Below are 17,886 nucleotides of genomic sequence, written 5' to 3'. Positions count from 1 at the left end.
GGTCTCTCTTTGTCTCTACATCGCTCCGTTTCAGGCTGGAATTGTCTTTTTATTCCTCACGTGTGCCTGGATGTCGTGCATTTGAGAATCTGAACGTTTGTCAAGGAAACTGACTAAAAATAGTGTCGGTGCGTCAGCGCACATGAGCTCTGATAAAGCCACAGACGTCAAAGAGCCACGCTATCGCTCCAAGACTGCGATCAGCCGAACCGTCAATCCACGATCACTGCCGTCATCATCAAGAGCTCGCTCAGAAAGATGAACCATTCTTCTTCTCTAACACGGAAACCTCTGCTCTGCTTTAGTTCAGAAGCTCACGCTGTGGATTAAACTCAGTGAGAGCACTTACATTTGATTTGAGATAAACTCACAATTATATACTGATTCAACTCAGTGGAGGTGATACTAACTCAAAAACTGGAGACAACAAAGACATCAGGAACATCACGAGGGTGAGAGAAGTTTGGGTGAACTGTCCCTTTAAATGCCACTTAAACAGGCAGGATACAAAATGGATAAGTATCAAAATATCAGATCATTATGCCTCATAAATGCAGCTTAAAAGATGTCTATTATGCCAATAGTATAAATAAATAACAATTCTGGCAAGATAATATACTCGTTTCTCTCGGAAATTGTGTGTAATTGTGTGGGCGTGATGGTATGAGCATCTGAGTGTGGTTTGTGTGTATGGAGAATTGTATGTATTTATTAAAATCTGACAATGCACAAAAAAATTATGCATCAAAATTTTGTTTCTAATTACCCAGGACTGCAGTAATCCCCCCCCCCCAAAAAACAACAACACATTATAATTTAAAGGGTTAAAATCCTAAATATTAATAAATTTTTTTGGTAGTTATGAATATAAGTGATATTGGTCAATAAAATAAAATTAAAAAAAAGTGAGTGAAAGCAAGAAAAATATTTTTAGGAACATTTTTTGAAAGTCATTTTAATCCTGTAAGGACATTTAACTTAAATTGATGCACAAGGGAAAATAATAATAATTCAGAAATTAATAGCAATAATTTAACTGAGAAATATTTGAACATGTTGTCTTGATTTAATGTGTTAATATTTAGATTAATATTTAACTGTTAAATGCACATATGTGACTCTTACGTCGCTGGGGTATATTTGTAGCAACAGTCAAAGAAAAAACACTGTATGGGTCAAAATCATTGATTTTTGTTTAATGCCAAAAATCATAAGGGTATTAAATAAAGATATTTAGTAAATTTCCAACTGTAAATATATCAAAACTTAATATTTGATTAGTAACATGCATGGCTAAGAACTTCATTCGGACAACTTCAAAGGTGATTTTCTTAATATTTAGATTTTGTTTTGTTGTTGCAAATTTTCAAATATTGTCCGATCCTAACAAACCACACATCAGAGGAAAGCTTATTTATTCAGATGATGTATAAATATCAGGTCCAGGGTCACATATCTATTCAGCACAGCAGAAACGGGCCTACTGAATATTTTTGTGATGACCCAATTTTAACCAAACTGCCTTTTTATAATAGCAGTAAACCACTCAGAACTGTGTTGTAGTGGTTTTCTCAGCCTTCTGAAGCAATAAAACCTCCTGAACTGTGGTATGAAACATGCTCTGTACCTTGGTGATGGCAGTGAAGACTTTCTCCAGAATGGCGTTGGGCTGAGCCTTCAGCGGCCCGTTGGCTTGGATCTTCAGACCTAGTGCACATGGCCTCGCAATGAACCTACAACAACCAATAACAAAGAACGCTTTATTAGATTTAGATCTTGTAATACCAATGCCTGCTAACTGACAGGCTGCATTAAAAATTTATATTCAAGGGTAAAACCTCAGCGTGCAGCTAAAGAAATCTTGCGAAATCTTCACAGACAAGCATTTTATCTTTAGCGCAGGTCTGAGAAACATGTGTGCATCAGGAAATAAACAGCGACTGCAGTACAGTAGGTGTTGTCATGCTAATGTGATTCTGTATAGTTGATCTGATAATGAGAATGTTAAAAAGAAGAAACATGTCACGAGTCACTGCTGCTACAGTATGCAGAACATTTTCATTTCCTCATCTTAATCTAAATATTCGCCCTGTTTGGTTATCTTTTATCACAATATCAATAATGTGAACGAATCATATGATTTTCTTTGCACGGTTTACATTTTTCCCTAACTTCTGAAATGATGCCTGACAATTTCGTAAATATTTCAAATAAAACACAGCAATAGTGCATATTTGAGAAGCAGTTCACTGATCACTGATGATAAGAAATGTTTCGGCATTAGAATGATTTCTGAAGGATCGTGTGACACTGAAGACTAATATATTACAATAGAAAACCAGCTATTTTAAGATGTAATAATATTTTACAATATTAAAGGCAGTCTTGGTTCAAGCATAAGAGACCACTAGTATACACACACACACACACATATATGCAAGAAAGCTGAAAACTTGTCTCTAAGTCTGAGCATGGAAAGTAAGATGTCACAATTATGGAAATGGATGTGACAGCAGAGATTTTTAATAAGCTTTTGTCACTTAATTAATAATCTCATGCAATTAACATGATGGAAATGTAATTGAGTGCAGAAAGTGCTCTAGAAATGATTCTTCTACAGAGCTGTAGAGCTGTGATAAGGTTATGGGTGGCCCGACTGATTTGCGGCCTGCGCACTGTTTGCTTTTGTGGGGCTGAAATGCCATAAATGGGCTGTTGCTCATCATAAAAAATTGTGCAACGCAGGAGGATGGAAGAGGATGTTTGTACTTCAGATTATGTGTCCTTACAAGCCACAGTGAAGACCACGAGGGCTCTTATCAAGAAATCTGGGTTAGACGCTGATGGCTTTTTATTATTGTGCACAAGTTTAGCTATATGTAAAGTCAGATCCAAAGGTTTCGGCTGGTCCAGAACTGAAATGTTTAAGTTCCATAACTCACTGTAAAGCATGATATGCTGTTGATATCATGTGCACAATGACTGGTTTTATCAACTAATCTCAAGCATACGACTGCAATATAGAGGAGACCGGGGCTAGTTGTCACATGGTGAAGAGGCTTTACTGTACTGTATGTCAGTAACTAGTCCAAATGCACAAAAGCTTGTTTCTCTAGTAGTGCTTTTGTTTGCTGGTTGCAAACCTAACACTGGTTTTGAACTGAGAAAAAAAAACAACACTGAGGTTTTGGTGCATTTCCCACTTTCATTTTTCTACATCACTTAATATGAGTCAACAACATCAGGTGCAAAAATAATGTGTCCATCATTTAATAGAAATACAATAGATTAACAAATATCACACCATTGAAAAAATGTATGGACACTGAAAAAAAAAAAAAAAAAAAACAGCTTCATCTATTAAATTGTTACCACAGTCAAGACAGAAATATAAGATTATTTTATTTTCTACAAGACATGCTATAATTGTTTTTTGGTGTTACTAGCTACTAACAGCACCTGGTTAAAAATGTAGAAAATTATGTTAAAATCGCAAATAATATACATTCAATATACGAGCTGACATATCATGATTGGACAAAAACTATGAGTATGATTATATTTACTTATATATATTGTATAAACACATTTTTTTAAGAAATGTATATATTTATTCAGCAAGGTTGCATTAAACTTATTAAACAATACATTTGTAATATATAAATATATATATATATATATATATATATATATATATATATATATATATATAATATTTAATATATATGTAATATATAATAATATTTTAAAAATATATTTTGTACTTTTTATTCATCAAATAATTCTGAAAAAAGAAAATGTATCAAAAATGTTCCTCAAAAAACAGCTTTAACAGCTTTGCCACTACAGGAATTAATTACATTTAAAGATATATTAAAACTGAAAACATTTGTACTCATTTTCACAATATTAGTTTTTTTTTTTTTTTACTGTATTTTTGATTAAATAAATGCAGCCTTGGTCAGTATAATAAACATCTTTAAAAATATTAAGACATATTATTATTATTATTACTACTGTTATTTTGTTGTTGTTTTTTAATCCTATATTTCAAAGCAGGTGAAATATGTCTAGAAATATGTTTACATGCTCCACAGTCATTAAATATTCCTGTATCGATATAATCAGCGTATTCATGAATTCAGCAGTGATGAATAGCAAAATGTAGTTCAAGAGACTCTTAAAAATATAGGCCATGATGTTTCTTTTAATGTTTGTAAACAAGTTGACCCAAAAGTCTGAGTAATACAAGCATATACCAGTCACCAGCTTGGACGGGTTTCTAAAATATTGTCTTAATTGGGTTAATGCATTTTCATGCATCACATAGTAATTTGTAACCGTTTTTTTTTTTTTTGTCTGCTGAAAATGACAAGTTCTCTTTGTGACAACTTACCCCATACAGTCGTATGACAACATGCCCCAGTGTTGGGAATAAGTGAAGATTCTCAAACTTTAGATGTGTTATATAAAAGCATTCAGTTACAAAAACAGAAATAGATTGCACACCTAAGAATCATCTTCACTACAAAGAAAGGCACTGACCTACTTTTATCACTATTATTATTCCAGAAGAGATGGGCCATACTGGGTTCCTGTCATTGTCCTAATTCATGCAAGCATTCAGTTTACAACGAGAAGCGACACAAACCTGTCCCATCATCATCACCATCATCATCATCATCATCAGCACCGGCACTGATGATGATGATGATGAAGATGTGACACTGGACGTACCTCTCAAAGACCAGTCGGATCATAAACATGCAGAATGCTAAAGGACACGCCAGGTACAGATCCTCGGCTTGTGGAAAGGTGGACTCGTCTGTGTTTTTCAGGTCAGCCCAGGTGACGTTGTGCGGGAGCCAGAACCTCTCGTTCCAGAACCACGCCAGGATCCCTGCCATCTCTAGCGGATCTGAAGTCTTGATGTGCAGTCAATGGCCGACGCTCTCTCACGGCTGATCTTTGCAGGTCCAGTGTGATGATGATGATGAGGATGATGATGTTGGTGATGATGGAATCGGGTCTTGCACCGCCCGTTCGGGTTGCGAGTCCCCTTTTTCTCCAATGTAGGGAAGTAGAACGTGTCCGACGCGCCCCGCCTCCGCGGCGCTGATTGGTCAATGCGCCTGTCAATCATAAAAGCGTCGCTTAAAGGAACAGTTCAGGCAGAAATGAATATTCTTCTGTCATTATTTTCAACAAATAGACAAAAATGGAGAGGGCAAGTTGAGCCACAAGGAGTTAAACTGTGCAACTGATTATAACTTTACATTTTCACCTTATGCTATATCAAAGGAAGAAACATTCAATCAAAATACTTCTTAAAATCTAAATGTGTGCACTTGTGGTGGAGTGGCCCTTCATCCAGGGTTTTCCTCGCCTGTGGTTCAAGATGCAGCCCCCCACGACCCTAATAAGGACAAAGTGGTTTGGATAATGGAATGGATTGACGGATGACTTCTGAAAAGTTTTATTTAAAGATACAGTTCACAACTTTGAAAGCATTTCTATTTTTCATTAAAAATTTCAGAGCAAAATAAAGTTACAGTTGAAGAATAAAAAAATTAAAAAAAAAACACTGCAACTGACCTCACAAAACTGGGCTAATTGAACTTAACGTCCCACTTACAATTGTTGCAGGGAAATACAATTTTCTTAAAAACTTCAATGGCCAAATATCATAGACAGCGTCTACTTCAAATTATCAGTTTCCAAGTTCAAAACAAAGAACAAAATCAAAAATGTTTAAAATGAACGAAGTAGGCTATGATGTAGAATTACAGTACAATTAAAAATTTTAAGTTAAACATTATAATCATAAGAAAGGGTGGGCCACTGGCTCAACTTACCCCAGGACTTTTGGATCAAATTTCTATTTTACCAAACTTGCATTATCCAGCAGTTTAGAGCTAACATTATTATGTAGGCTATAGCTTCATATTATAACTTCCTAAAGCACAAACATATGAATTATATTTTTTTTCCGATTTGTCTGTAATCTGAAACATTAGTCCTTGTCTTTTTTTTTTTTTTTTTACATAAATGCAGTTACTTATTCCATGGGCTTCTTATACATATATATATATACATATATATATGTGTGTGTGTGTGTGTGTGTGTGTGTGTGTGTTTATTTGTACTCAAGTTTTTGTTGTATTCGTTTACTCCTCTCAATAAATAAAAGTCACTCATCAAAATAAAAGCACAGGACGAACTACACAGAGCCACCTTTCATAGTCGCTTGAGCTGTCAAATCTTATGAAATTGCTCCACCTGCTGGGCGACATAAAGCTACTGCAGGCTGCTCTTTCTGTTTTTACTTCATCCAGGTTTTACCTATGGGTTTTACAGAGGTGAATCCAAATAGAGATTATATCGTAAACTACAAACATAATAGATCATCAGTCATGAAGGCTGGAGAGATTGATTCATCTTAAAATTCCTTCATAACAGTGAACTCAACTCAGACTTCACATTTTGAGAATAAATAAATAAATAAACACAACCCAGTGAAATAGGGAAACTTTTTATTGTCAAACTCATACTAAGGTTACGACTTGATCATGAATATGAATTACCTAACGTTACTGAACCATATAGTGCAAAAAACAACAACAACATATTTAATTCACACACACACACACACACACACACACACACACACACACACACACACACACATATGATGTGTACACAAAATAAATAAATAAACCATGGAAATTGAAAAAAGTTATTCAAAACATTACAATCTTTACAAATATTTACAAAATGCACAGCAATGTTACAATGTTTTTTTTTTAGCCATTGTTGAACTTCAGAAGTGTGTATTAAATTAGCTCATAGCAGAGCAGCAATTAAATAATATTCTCTAAGATATGTAATAAGTGGAATAAGAAAAACATTTTCAAAACACAGCTGAAAGCTGGGAATGTTGTAAACAGAAATATGACCGAAAAGCAAGTCGAAAGATGATAACTCAATAGTAAAAAAAATAAATAAAGGTGGGGTTCAATATACGCTTACTTGAATAAATGAACGAATGAATGAATACAAATAAAAATGAATAAATTAAACTACATAATATAAAAGCAAATAAAAAAATTAATGAAACTGTCAAACGCGCCAACGTAAGTCACTAAACTACGTCACCGCGGTTAACTTTATATTCATAAGCTACTTAATATTCACGCGCTACGCTGTAGTGATATCAGCGCGCCGAGATGAATATTCATGAGCTAAGCCCTAGCTGTAGTAGGATTCGCGAAGTGTCTCTCCGGATGTGTTGATCATCACAGGCGGCAGTGATCCAGCAGCAGCAGCAGCAGCGGTGAGGTGAGCCGAGGTGAGCCAGTGAGAGCGACTCTCTCAGCAGCATCATGGCGGAGCAGAGCGACCCCCCTGCGGCCGTCCAAACCCCGCAGCCGGCGCTCACCAGCAGCTGGCCCATTGTCAAGGAGGCGTACGAGCTCCAGGAGGTGATCGGTGGGTATTGCAGATGGATTTGAGCCCGTCATTGGCTGTAGTTTGTTGCTTTGGTTTGGGCCTACCGGCTTTTTTTTTTCCATATGCACCGGCCGATGACAGTAATGCAATGCGGATGTGACAAGTGAAGCTTCCTATCATATGTTTCGGAGCTATAAGATGTCATGACAGCGCGCGTGCGATGAGCGACGATGCCTTATAATAAATAGCACGTGTCCAGTGAGACATCAGGCTACTGTGACGCTTACAGTAAAGCTGCCGTTATTATACACAGGGAAGGGTATTTTATTAAAAAGTGCAACCAAGTTTCAGGGGTTTGAAGTTGATGCATTGCGCAGCATGGCGGATATTTAACAAAACACTTATATCAGTGATAACACGAGTCATTATTATGATGTGAGATATTTTAAGATATTAATATTCTGATCTTATCAACACTTGCACTGTGTGTGAGATTCAGACAGAGGTGTTATCTGCTGCATGCGATGAGTTTGAGGGCGTCTCACGACGCCCCCTGCTGCTCAGATCGAGCACCTCTCATTTCTTAAAACTGCATTCAGTCTTTTTTTTGATAATTCAAAAAGTTCTTGACAAAGAAATGAAGTGCAGTTTTAAGAAGCTGAACTACAGTGACACATCTATATAGTCTACCTTACTTAAGCACAGTTGGTGGGAGATGTATCGATTTATGTATTTTATGTTTATGCTTTGTAAAGTGCTTTAAACTGACTAATGTACATACAATTATTATTAGACTTTATATACATATTAACCCTCTAATACATGGCAAATAATAGTCAGAATCGAATTGAATGGAACAATTTATTGAAACTGCAGTCTGTCTACAGTCTACACACACACACACACACACACACATATATATAAACGTATAAATATCATACAAATGCATATTTTTACTCAACCCTGTAAAACCTGACACATGAAATAATAGTCAGAATAGAATTGAATGGAACAATTTATTGAAATAATATTAAATAAATAGATTTACATTTACATTTAGTCATTTAGCAAGGTTAATAAGAGGCCGTAAATGCATGCATAATAATTATAACAAAATTATAGCAAAATAAGCTGTTATTTTGTGACATTGCTCCTTTTATTTGCTTTAATTTTTTTGTATTTTTTTATTCACTGACATTTTGCTGCATTCATAAATCAATAAAAGTTCAGCTCAAATTGAGGCGGCTGATATTGATGGACCCCCTGCCTCTTCTCTTTGAGATGCCTGTTAAAGCAGTATGCTTATGTTATCAGCTTAGATAAGAGCTAGCATTACCGGAGAGCTTCTCTATAGTTTCTGTGCACTTCTTCTGCCTCCTCTTTATCTGTCAGCCGCAGTTGGCAGAGTGTCACACACTCTTGCGGTGTGAATAGCAGCACTGCGTGTGTGTTTATAGTCACAAATGTGATGTGTCGTATCTCAGCAATTGGCTATTACTGCATTATGTTTTATGCATTAAATGTCTAGAAAATGTGTAATTTTTCAAACGGGCTTAGTGAAATTGCACACCTCCTTTTCAAATGCATTTGAATCGATAGATTAACTGTTGTCAGTATTATATTATAAGCATGAAAAGAATATGAGCATGATTACTTAATGCATAAGTATCTGTATGCATGCTACAGTTAAAAAGTTTAAGATCGGTAAGTCTTTGTTATTTTTTATTTAATACTTTTATTAATCTAAAATGCATTAAATAGATCAAAAGTGACACTTAATGCATTCATAAATGTTAACATTTTTTTTTTGTATTTTAAAATGTATTTAATTAGAAAACAGTTATTTGAAATTGTTAGTTTTAGTAATTAGTATTAGTAATTAGTTTTTTCTTTACTGTACTTTTTATTAAGTTATTACAAACATATTGTTAAAAAAACAGCCGCAAACTTTTGAACGGTATTGTACTGTATATAAATGGATTATATTATATAAGGAAGTATTATACATTTTATTAATATATAGCATAACTCTATAATTATATAATTAAATTATTACATTACATATTATTTAATTATTTTTTAAAAGTACAATATATATTACAGAAGTAAAAAAAAAAAAAAAAATATATATATATATATATATATATATACAATTATAATAATGTATTATTATATAATAAAATATGATTTGTGATCAACAAATGTGGCTTTTTCAATATTTATAGAGAATGGTAGCTACTGGCTGATAAACATAATGCTGTAATAGGTCTACAGTTACAGGAAAAAGTATGTGAACCCATGGAGTTTTATTTTGTCTCAATGAAGATACTACTGCCTCCTAAGGAAACTCGTTTCAGACACGATCACATCATGTCAACTGATCAAATTTAAGTGGATTTTAGGCATAGTGTAGAAATTGAATCATAAATTCAGAGATGGATAACTGTGTGCATGCACAGGATCGTTGGATATCACAGACATTGAAGGAACTTACAAAAACCAAAAGAGAGCTCCGCAGACCTCAGATTGAAACTTGTTGACTTGCAAGCTGGAAAAGGGTTACGAAATCATCTCTGCTTGTTAATCAACACATGGTAAGACAAACTGTCTATAAATGGAGAAAGCTGCAAAGAGGAAGCCATTGCTGTCCAAAAACAGCATTGCTGCATGTCAAAAATGTGCTAAAAGTCAAATGGAAAGCTTACTGTCATGGAAGGGAACATTTATTCTCAAGTTTGCAAGATTCAGGCCGTTTAGACTGAATGCTATCTGTCTGTCCACTCTGAGTGACCCGGAAGAGTCCTGACCTCAACCCAGATGCTTCAACATGAAAAAGAGAGATAGATAACCTTTAAATACTGCAGAACTGAAAGGCTTTTGTTTAGAAGAGGTTAATGCAGGGCCAGCACAGGCTCAACAGCTGCTCCAGTGCTGCTCTCACTTCAGGGTCACAAATTAAACATGATCTTTAAGATCTTTACAAATGAAATCCCTCTCTTTCTTGCTGCCCTGACTGTGCTGTGGTTCTTGGCGACCTACAGTACCTGCATGCACCAGTTTTGGGTTAATGCTGCCAAAGAAAGGCCAGCTGGGTTCATACACTCCTTCCACTCACGCAGTGTGTTTGGATAGAAATGAAGTAGTTTGTTTTGCTGTTTGCTTAAGCAGACTGTGTTTGTCTGTTCCTGATGAGGTGATCGAGGATTAGATCAAATTTACCTGCTAAATCCAATGCTTCATATACTTTGCATCTGGATTAAATAGATTCTAATGATGGCGAATAAAATGCACACAAATTGCTGAATTTAAATTTAATTGAATTAAGCTTAGGTTTTTTTTTTTTGCATAATATTTACTCGCTAAAAATATCAGATTTTATGCCCAAGGCTGTCAACTGATTTTTTGCAACTGAATCGGTGAAATAACCACTTATATTATTCATCAGATAATATCCCTAAACAAGAATAAATAATATATAAATTAGCATATTAATATGCCTTCTGAAGGATCATCTGACACTGAAGACTGCAGTAATTCACAGGAATAAATTACATTTTAAAATATATTCAAATAGAAAACGGTTGCTTTAAATTGTAATAATATTTCACAATATTCATGTCTTTACTGTATTTTTTTGTAAAAAAAAAAACATAAATGAAAAATATTAATGACCACAATTTTTTTAAATGTAGTGTATGCAATTACAGTGTAATATGTAATAATAAAATACTCTGTTATATATTTGTATTATTTTGTAATATTGTTTATTAACATTTCTGGATTTGTTTTTGTCCCTTTCGTTAACACATATACGCACAAAATATTGTAAATAATATTTTGAAGATTTTTTTTATTATTATTTACAATGTTTGCTAATATTTGATTTTTTAAATTTTTTTTATTTGATTGCAATTGCAATTGATTTAGATGCAGCAAAATAACTACTGAAACTTGCAATTGTATAGCATGCACTTGGTCTCTCTTACAGTGAAGCTGCTTATCTGAGCGACACACACGTCTGTTATCAATCCTATAAGCACATCATATGATCAGCTGCACCTGCTGTGCACAAGCTTTTATATTCCAGAGGGCATGTTTACTGTCTGCCTTTCATTGAGAATAATGTCTTTGACACACCGTGTGCTTTGTTCATTAGAGACGTGTACACTGTGTTTTGTAGGTAGCGGAGCCACAGCAGTCGTCCAGGCAGCGCTGTGTAGCCCTCGACAGGAGCGTGTGGCCATCAAGAGAATCAACCTGGAGAAATGCCAGACCAGCATGGATGAGCTGTTGGTGAGGAACAACATAAAAACAGCTTTGTCTCCTCATGCAGATTCTGCCGTGCACATGCATATGCATGTGAACATGCACACATTACATGGAAATCTAATTAGTTACAGGTAAATTGCAATTAGGTTTTGTTTGAACAGCCTGACTGGCCTGGGCAGGCATTTTGGACAGACATCTTTTGGCTCTATTTCCCCTGTTTGTTTTCATCATAGATATTTAACAAAAAAGTAGTAGCTCACCCAAAAATGAAATAATAAGCCAGGCCATCCATAATGTAGATAAGTTTGTTTCTTCATCAGAACAGATTTGGAGAAATTGCATCACTTGCTCAGCAATGGATCCTCTGTAGTGAATGGGTGCCGTCAGGATGAGAGTCCAACAGTTGATAAAAACATCACAATAATCCACAAGACTCCAGTCCATCAGTTAATGTCTTGAGAAAAGCTGGATGTTTCTAAAGAAACAAATCTCCTCTCTCTATGACTTTCTCCGATGGAGAGCATGTGATGTAATGTTACATTTCAATCAAAGTGTAGAGGAAGTTTTGTTTTTCAAAGGTGCTGTAAGTTTTTGACTCTACTAAAGCGTAAAAATACCATAATATGTTTGCAGATATTTAAGAAACATGCCCACGGTCAGTTTACCCAATTGTATTTCGGCACCCCGGGTTGCCAGTTAGCGCGAAACACACACACACACACACACACACACACACACACACACACACACACACACACACACACACACACACACACACACACATATATATATATATATATATATATATATATATATATATATCCTGTTAACTGTCACTCACGTTTTTGAAGATAGACTTGAATGTGCATGATACAAATCTACATTTTTATAATTCATGAATGAAAACATTTTGTAACATGATTTTGATGTGCCATTTACATGGTAATGCAATGTCTGATTTTAAAATGGGTTTTGAAGGATGAATTTTGAGATTTTATGTTTTCAAGTGATATATAACTTCTGATGATTTCTAAAATGTGATAGAAAAAAAGGCAACGAGGAAGTCTTTTTTTTAAAACAAAGGTCAAAGCTCCTTGTGTAATGTAGATTTCTGAGGGTGCACTCTTGTCATAAATTGATCTATTACTTTTCCTACGTAATTTTTAACAAAAAATATTGGTAAAATATATATTTGGGAGTCTTAGAACTTTCCAACGATATATAGTTTGTCAAGATTAGATTAGATTTGATTGTAATATAGTATAGTCAACGTAGTGACAACGGGGTGACAGTTAACAGGTTAAATATATATATATATAATATCAATCCCAAACTTTTTTTTATATATAGTGTATACAAATCAAAGTTTCTTTTTTGTCATCCTCAGTGCTTCATGGGATTGGAAAATTGCCTCTAAACTCTCGCTGCAAAGTTTTATATTAGAAATAAATTAATAAATCATTTAAAATTATTTAAAAAATCAATTTAAAATCATCCTTAATGCTTAATGCTTCTATAAAAGCATATAAAATTGTTTAATCTTAAAAATGTTTTCTTAAATTTGCACCAAAAATCATTTTCTCATAGAGAAAATTAATTTCTTCAACAAACACTTCACATGTAATGATTTTGAATGAATAAGCAACTTTTTAATGTGCATGTGTAAGTCAATAAATCATTAATCACAATTATCTGTGTGATAATTAATCCTTAGCCAACTTTTTCAATTTTGACTGCCCTAGTTTTTCAAAAATGTCAGACACACATACTTCATGGTTCTCTCATTGAGTGCGCTTTCCCCACTGTAATTATTTACACACACACACACACACACACACACACACAAACACACACACACACACACACACACAGCATGCCTCTGACTCCAACACTCACGACTGAGTTGTTTTCCATTGATCTTTGTTGTGGTGCAGTGAGATTGGAAACTGATGGTTTGATTAATGACTTTTCTGTCACGAAAGCAAGTTTATTCCCAGAGATGGGATTCTGCTGTAAACATCTCCCAGATTTACTCTCAAATATGGTTTGTGTAAATCTATGCTGAAGCCAGACAGCACATATGTAATGCACTTTTTCAATTGCATCCTGTGGTCCTTCTATTAAAGCCTTATATTATTGGCATATGTGTAATTACTTTATCAGTCGTCTTCATGCATCCTTGCACAAGCTAAACAGACTTTTTTGCAAATTCATGCATGAGTTCTGCTTCGAAATAAACTGAAAACAGCATTAATATTGAAGCATTGATTGCCACTGCAGATTTCAAGGATAAGAATTCGTCTGTTGTGATCTCAAATGAAGTTTCCTTATTAGTAATCCTTATAAGTATAAAAATCGCTGTATATTATCATATTTATAACAATTTTACTTGCTCTTTTTTTCATTTAAATCAAATGAACTGTCACTTCAACCAAAGATTCTGAACTTTTCTTAATGTAAGTTTAAAATGACACTAAAAATCAAATGTTTTTACTAATTATTTTCATGTAATTACACCAATATAACAAAATATGTTTGTTTATAGGGACATAATAGAAAAATGTACATGCTCATTTTTTGCTAAAACCTTTAAATCATTTACACAGGAAAAAAAAAGTTTTTGAATGATGACTCAAATAAATTGTTGATTCAAATTGAATCAAATAATTGAAATGGAGAGTGATTCCAGTCCACGGTTGAAAAACGTTTACATTTATTGCATTTCATTTTTTTTTGAGTTTGTATTAATTAAAGGTCATACAGTAATTTTTACCTTCATGTATAAATACTTTTAAAAAATTAAATAATATGCCTTTTAAAAAATACTTTTTTTCCCAACAAGTTAATGAAATTTGGAGGAAAAATGTGTGTAATAGTTATTTACATGTTTTATCATAATAGTCATAAACATGGGCTTACATTTCTTCCTCCTATCTTTTGATTTTGGTGTGAATTATGGCCTGGCCTATGAATCAGTTCAAGAGCTTCTCTGTTTCTGCCATTGCGATTACTTTGATGTGCATGCATTATAAAGCACAGGCACATTATTAAAGACATGCATTATAAAGCTAGACACCTCCATCTGTCTCCACAGAAAGAGATTCAAGCCATGAGCCAGTGTAACCATCCCAACGTGGTCACCTACTACACTTCATTTGTTGTGAAAGATGAACTTTGGCTGGTCATGAAGCTCCTGAGCGGAGGTGAGAGAAATCTTTTCTGTGCACTATAGACATGTTCATTTTCAACACTACATGTGATGTTTCATCATTTAAAATAAGCTTACTTTGTAAAATGTTTGGCCTGAAAAGTGTGCTTGTGCTTTATGTCTTCTAAAATAAATGGACTTGATTTAATATTTTTTAAATGCATTGACATTAATATAGTTGATTTGTCCATATATATTTTGTAGGTTAGAAGATTTTTGTGTGTTTACAAAGCGTTTTATTCATCCAGGATCAGTGTTAGACATCATAAAGCACACGTTCAACAAAGGAGAGCATAAAAACGGTGTCCTAGATGAATCTACAATAGCAACCATTTTGAAGGAAGTACTGGAAGGATTAGATTATCTACACAAAAATGGGCAGATTCACAGGTAAGGATACATGGCTGGTCATTTTGCATGCCTTTCAAACTGTCTGTCTGTCTTTGTTTAAAGGAATAGTTCACCCCAAAAAAACACACTCATCTTCATGCCATCCAAGATGTAGATGAGTTTGTTCTTCATCGAAACCGATTTGGACAAATGTAGCATCGCATCACTTGCTCACCAATGGATCCGAATGGGTGCCGTCAGAATGAGAGTCCAAACAACTGATAAAAAACATCAAGTAATCCACAATAATCCACAGCACTAAAGTCCATCAGTTAACATCTGGTGAAGTGGAAACCTGTGAGTTAATGTGTAATAAATAAATCCATCATCAAGACATTTTTATCTTTTGTTTCTGGTCCTCTGTTCATAATATTTCTCTTTTAAATTGACAAGGTCATCTTGTCTGAATCAGGAGAGAAATATGCACATATCAAGCACTGTTTACGAGTGAAAAAACGAATATGTGGGTAGATTTTGATGTGAGAGGACAACAGGAGATGGACTTATTCACTGGACTGGAGTAGGGTTGCAAAAAGGTGTAAAATGTCCAGTACATTTTGGAAACATTCCAGAAATTTTGGGAACTTCCCAGGATTTTTTGGAATTTTTCCAGAGATTTTTTGAAAGTTTCAAAAAAAATTTACCGGAAATCCACCCCAGCTATTTGGACTCTGATTCTGCCGGCACCCATTCACTGCAGAGGATCCACTGGTGAGCAAGTGAAGTGATGCAAGTTTTTTCCAAATCTGCTCTGATCAAGAAACAAACTCATCTACATCTTGGATGACCTGAGGTTAATTTCAAGCACATTTTCATTTTTGGGTGAACTGTTCCTTTAAGTGTATATATCTTAGTCCAAATAAGATGCTAAGTTGGCCGGACTTTATGCTGATAGTCAAGCGTCTGTTTTTGTGAGACTTTTAGAGACTCATATGTAACACATGATTTAAATAAGTTCCTCTGCATGTTAAGCGCTGGGAAATACTAATGAGCTCTTTTCCCTCCAGACCATCACTGCTGTAATAATGGTCTTAAAAAATTCATAAACATGCAGATTCATTCTTTAGCCACTGGCTTTATTGTTAATGTTTAAGATTCTAATAAACCGTGACATGGATGTGCTTTGTCTCGGTTTGACCTCAGGGACGTGAAGGCTGGTAATATTCTACTGGGAGAAGATGGATCGGTGCAGATCGCGGGTCTGTAGCTTCGCTTGACTTTGACTTGGCTGAAATGTATAGATTTTCTGTGATGTTTTGATCTTTTTTTGTTGTCTTAGTATTAGTAAGTTAACCACCAACATCTTGGCATTTAACATCTCCAGACTTTTCCAGTGGGCAGTAAAATACTAGACGGGCTTGACAACAAATTTGCAGCTTGCAAATAAGTACTTCATCTTATTTCACATGCAAAAGTCAACGTTTACATAGACGTCTTAAAGAAATGGCCTCAACAAAAATGATCATGAAAAACTAAATTAGGACTTTATAAGTGGACCTCAGGACAAAAAAATATAAAAAATAATAATTCACACACACACACACACACACACACACACAGAATACATATTTATGACACAGAATATTTTTTAATTCTTTGTTACTCTTAATTGATTTTGACCAATGTATTCTTGATTCAGTTGCATAATTATTTCAGCTCTTTAAGAAGTTATTTATAGCCATGATGTAATTAAGCTTTCTTTAAAAAAATCATTTTAAAATTAAAATCCTTTAATTAATATTGGTTGTCAATTTAAAAAGCAAGAGTTATGGGCCTTCAGAGAGATTATATTGCTTTATAAACCTTGGTAATTAGCTTTAATTATGCTAACTGTAAAAGCAATAACCTAGCAGTGATTTAATGAGTCCGTAAAGCCAATAAATTTTTTAATTATGGTTTGATTATTAAAAGATAATATGTTCCCCACTTTTGTTCTGTTTAATTTTGTTTCATGAATTTGTGTGTTAGAAGCACATAAAGCAGAGCAGAAACTCAGGCCTGAGCCACACTGATCGTAGTGTGGAGAAGTGTTAGATTTCTGAAATGGGGCTTTTTCCATCCCTGGGGGAAACTGGCTGATTGAGTTCTAGAATATTGATCAGTTTTATGTAACAGGGTTTACAGTAGTGACCTTAGCTCTCCTCTGTTCAGATTGTGCTTCAAATCAGTTAACTGTCACTCATATCTTTGAATATTGACTTTGTAGTGCACGATCCAAACTTAAATTTTTATTATTCATGAATGAAAACATTTTGTAACATGATATTGATGTACCTTTTACATGGTAATGCAATGTCTGATTTTAAAATGGGTGTTAAAGGATGCATTTTGAGATTTTAAGTTTTCAGTTGATATATAATTTCTCATGATTTCTAAAATGTGATAGAGAAAAAGGCAACAAAGAAGTCTTGTTTTTTTTTTCAAAATTCCTGTTATAATGTAGATTTTTGAGGGTGCACTCTTGTCATAAATTAATCTATTACTTTTCCTACATAATTTTTAACAAAAAACATTGATAAAATATATATGTGGGAGTCTTAGACCTTTCCTATGATATATAGTTTGTCAAG

General features: G+C 34.3%; 2 protein-coding genes across 3 annotated transcripts in view; one reads left to right on the top strand and one right to left on the bottom strand.

The window, feature by feature from the left end:
* The window catches only part of LOC113052943 (ceramide synthase 6), a 35,166-nt gene extending 30,259 nt beyond the window's left edge, over positions 1-4,907 (bottom strand). Inside the window, exons 1-2 of the mRNA XM_026217443.1 lie at positions 4,738-4,907; positions 1,628-1,733 (exon numbers count right to left, since the gene is read on the bottom strand). Of these exons, the coding sequence (XP_026073228.1) occupies positions 1,628-1,733; positions 4,738-4,907 (276 nt within the window). The remainder of the gene's footprint in view (positions 1-1,627; positions 1,734-4,737) is intronic.
* Positions 4,908-7,136: 2,229 nt separating this feature from the next.
* Positions 7,137-17,886, top strand: part of LOC113052942 (STE20/SPS1-related proline-alanine-rich protein kinase) — a 51,527-nt gene continuing 40,777 nt past the window's right edge. Inside the window, exons 1-5 of one of the 2 annotated variants that reach the window (XM_026217441.1) lie at positions 7,137-7,488; positions 11,630-11,742; positions 14,813-14,921; positions 15,175-15,316; positions 16,460-16,515. In XM_026217441.1, coding sequence (XP_026073226.1) covers positions 7,383-7,488; positions 11,630-11,742; positions 14,813-14,921; positions 15,175-15,316; positions 16,460-16,515 — 526 coding nt within the window. In that variant the 5' untranslated portion in view covers positions 7,137-7,382. The remainder of the gene's footprint in view (positions 7,489-11,629; positions 11,743-14,812; positions 14,922-15,174; positions 15,317-16,459; positions 16,516-17,886) is intronic. The other variant, XM_026217442.1, reaches the window with a different exon arrangement.

This window comes from Carassius auratus, chromosome 34 (assembly GCF_003368295.1).
Source record: "Carassius auratus strain Wakin chromosome 34, ASM336829v1, whole genome shotgun sequence".
Taxonomy (NCBI): domain Eukaryota; kingdom Metazoa; phylum Chordata; class Actinopteri; order Cypriniformes; family Cyprinidae; genus Carassius; species Carassius auratus.
Note: the sequence above shows the minus strand (reverse complement) of the source record. Positions and strands in the feature narration are given on the sequence as shown.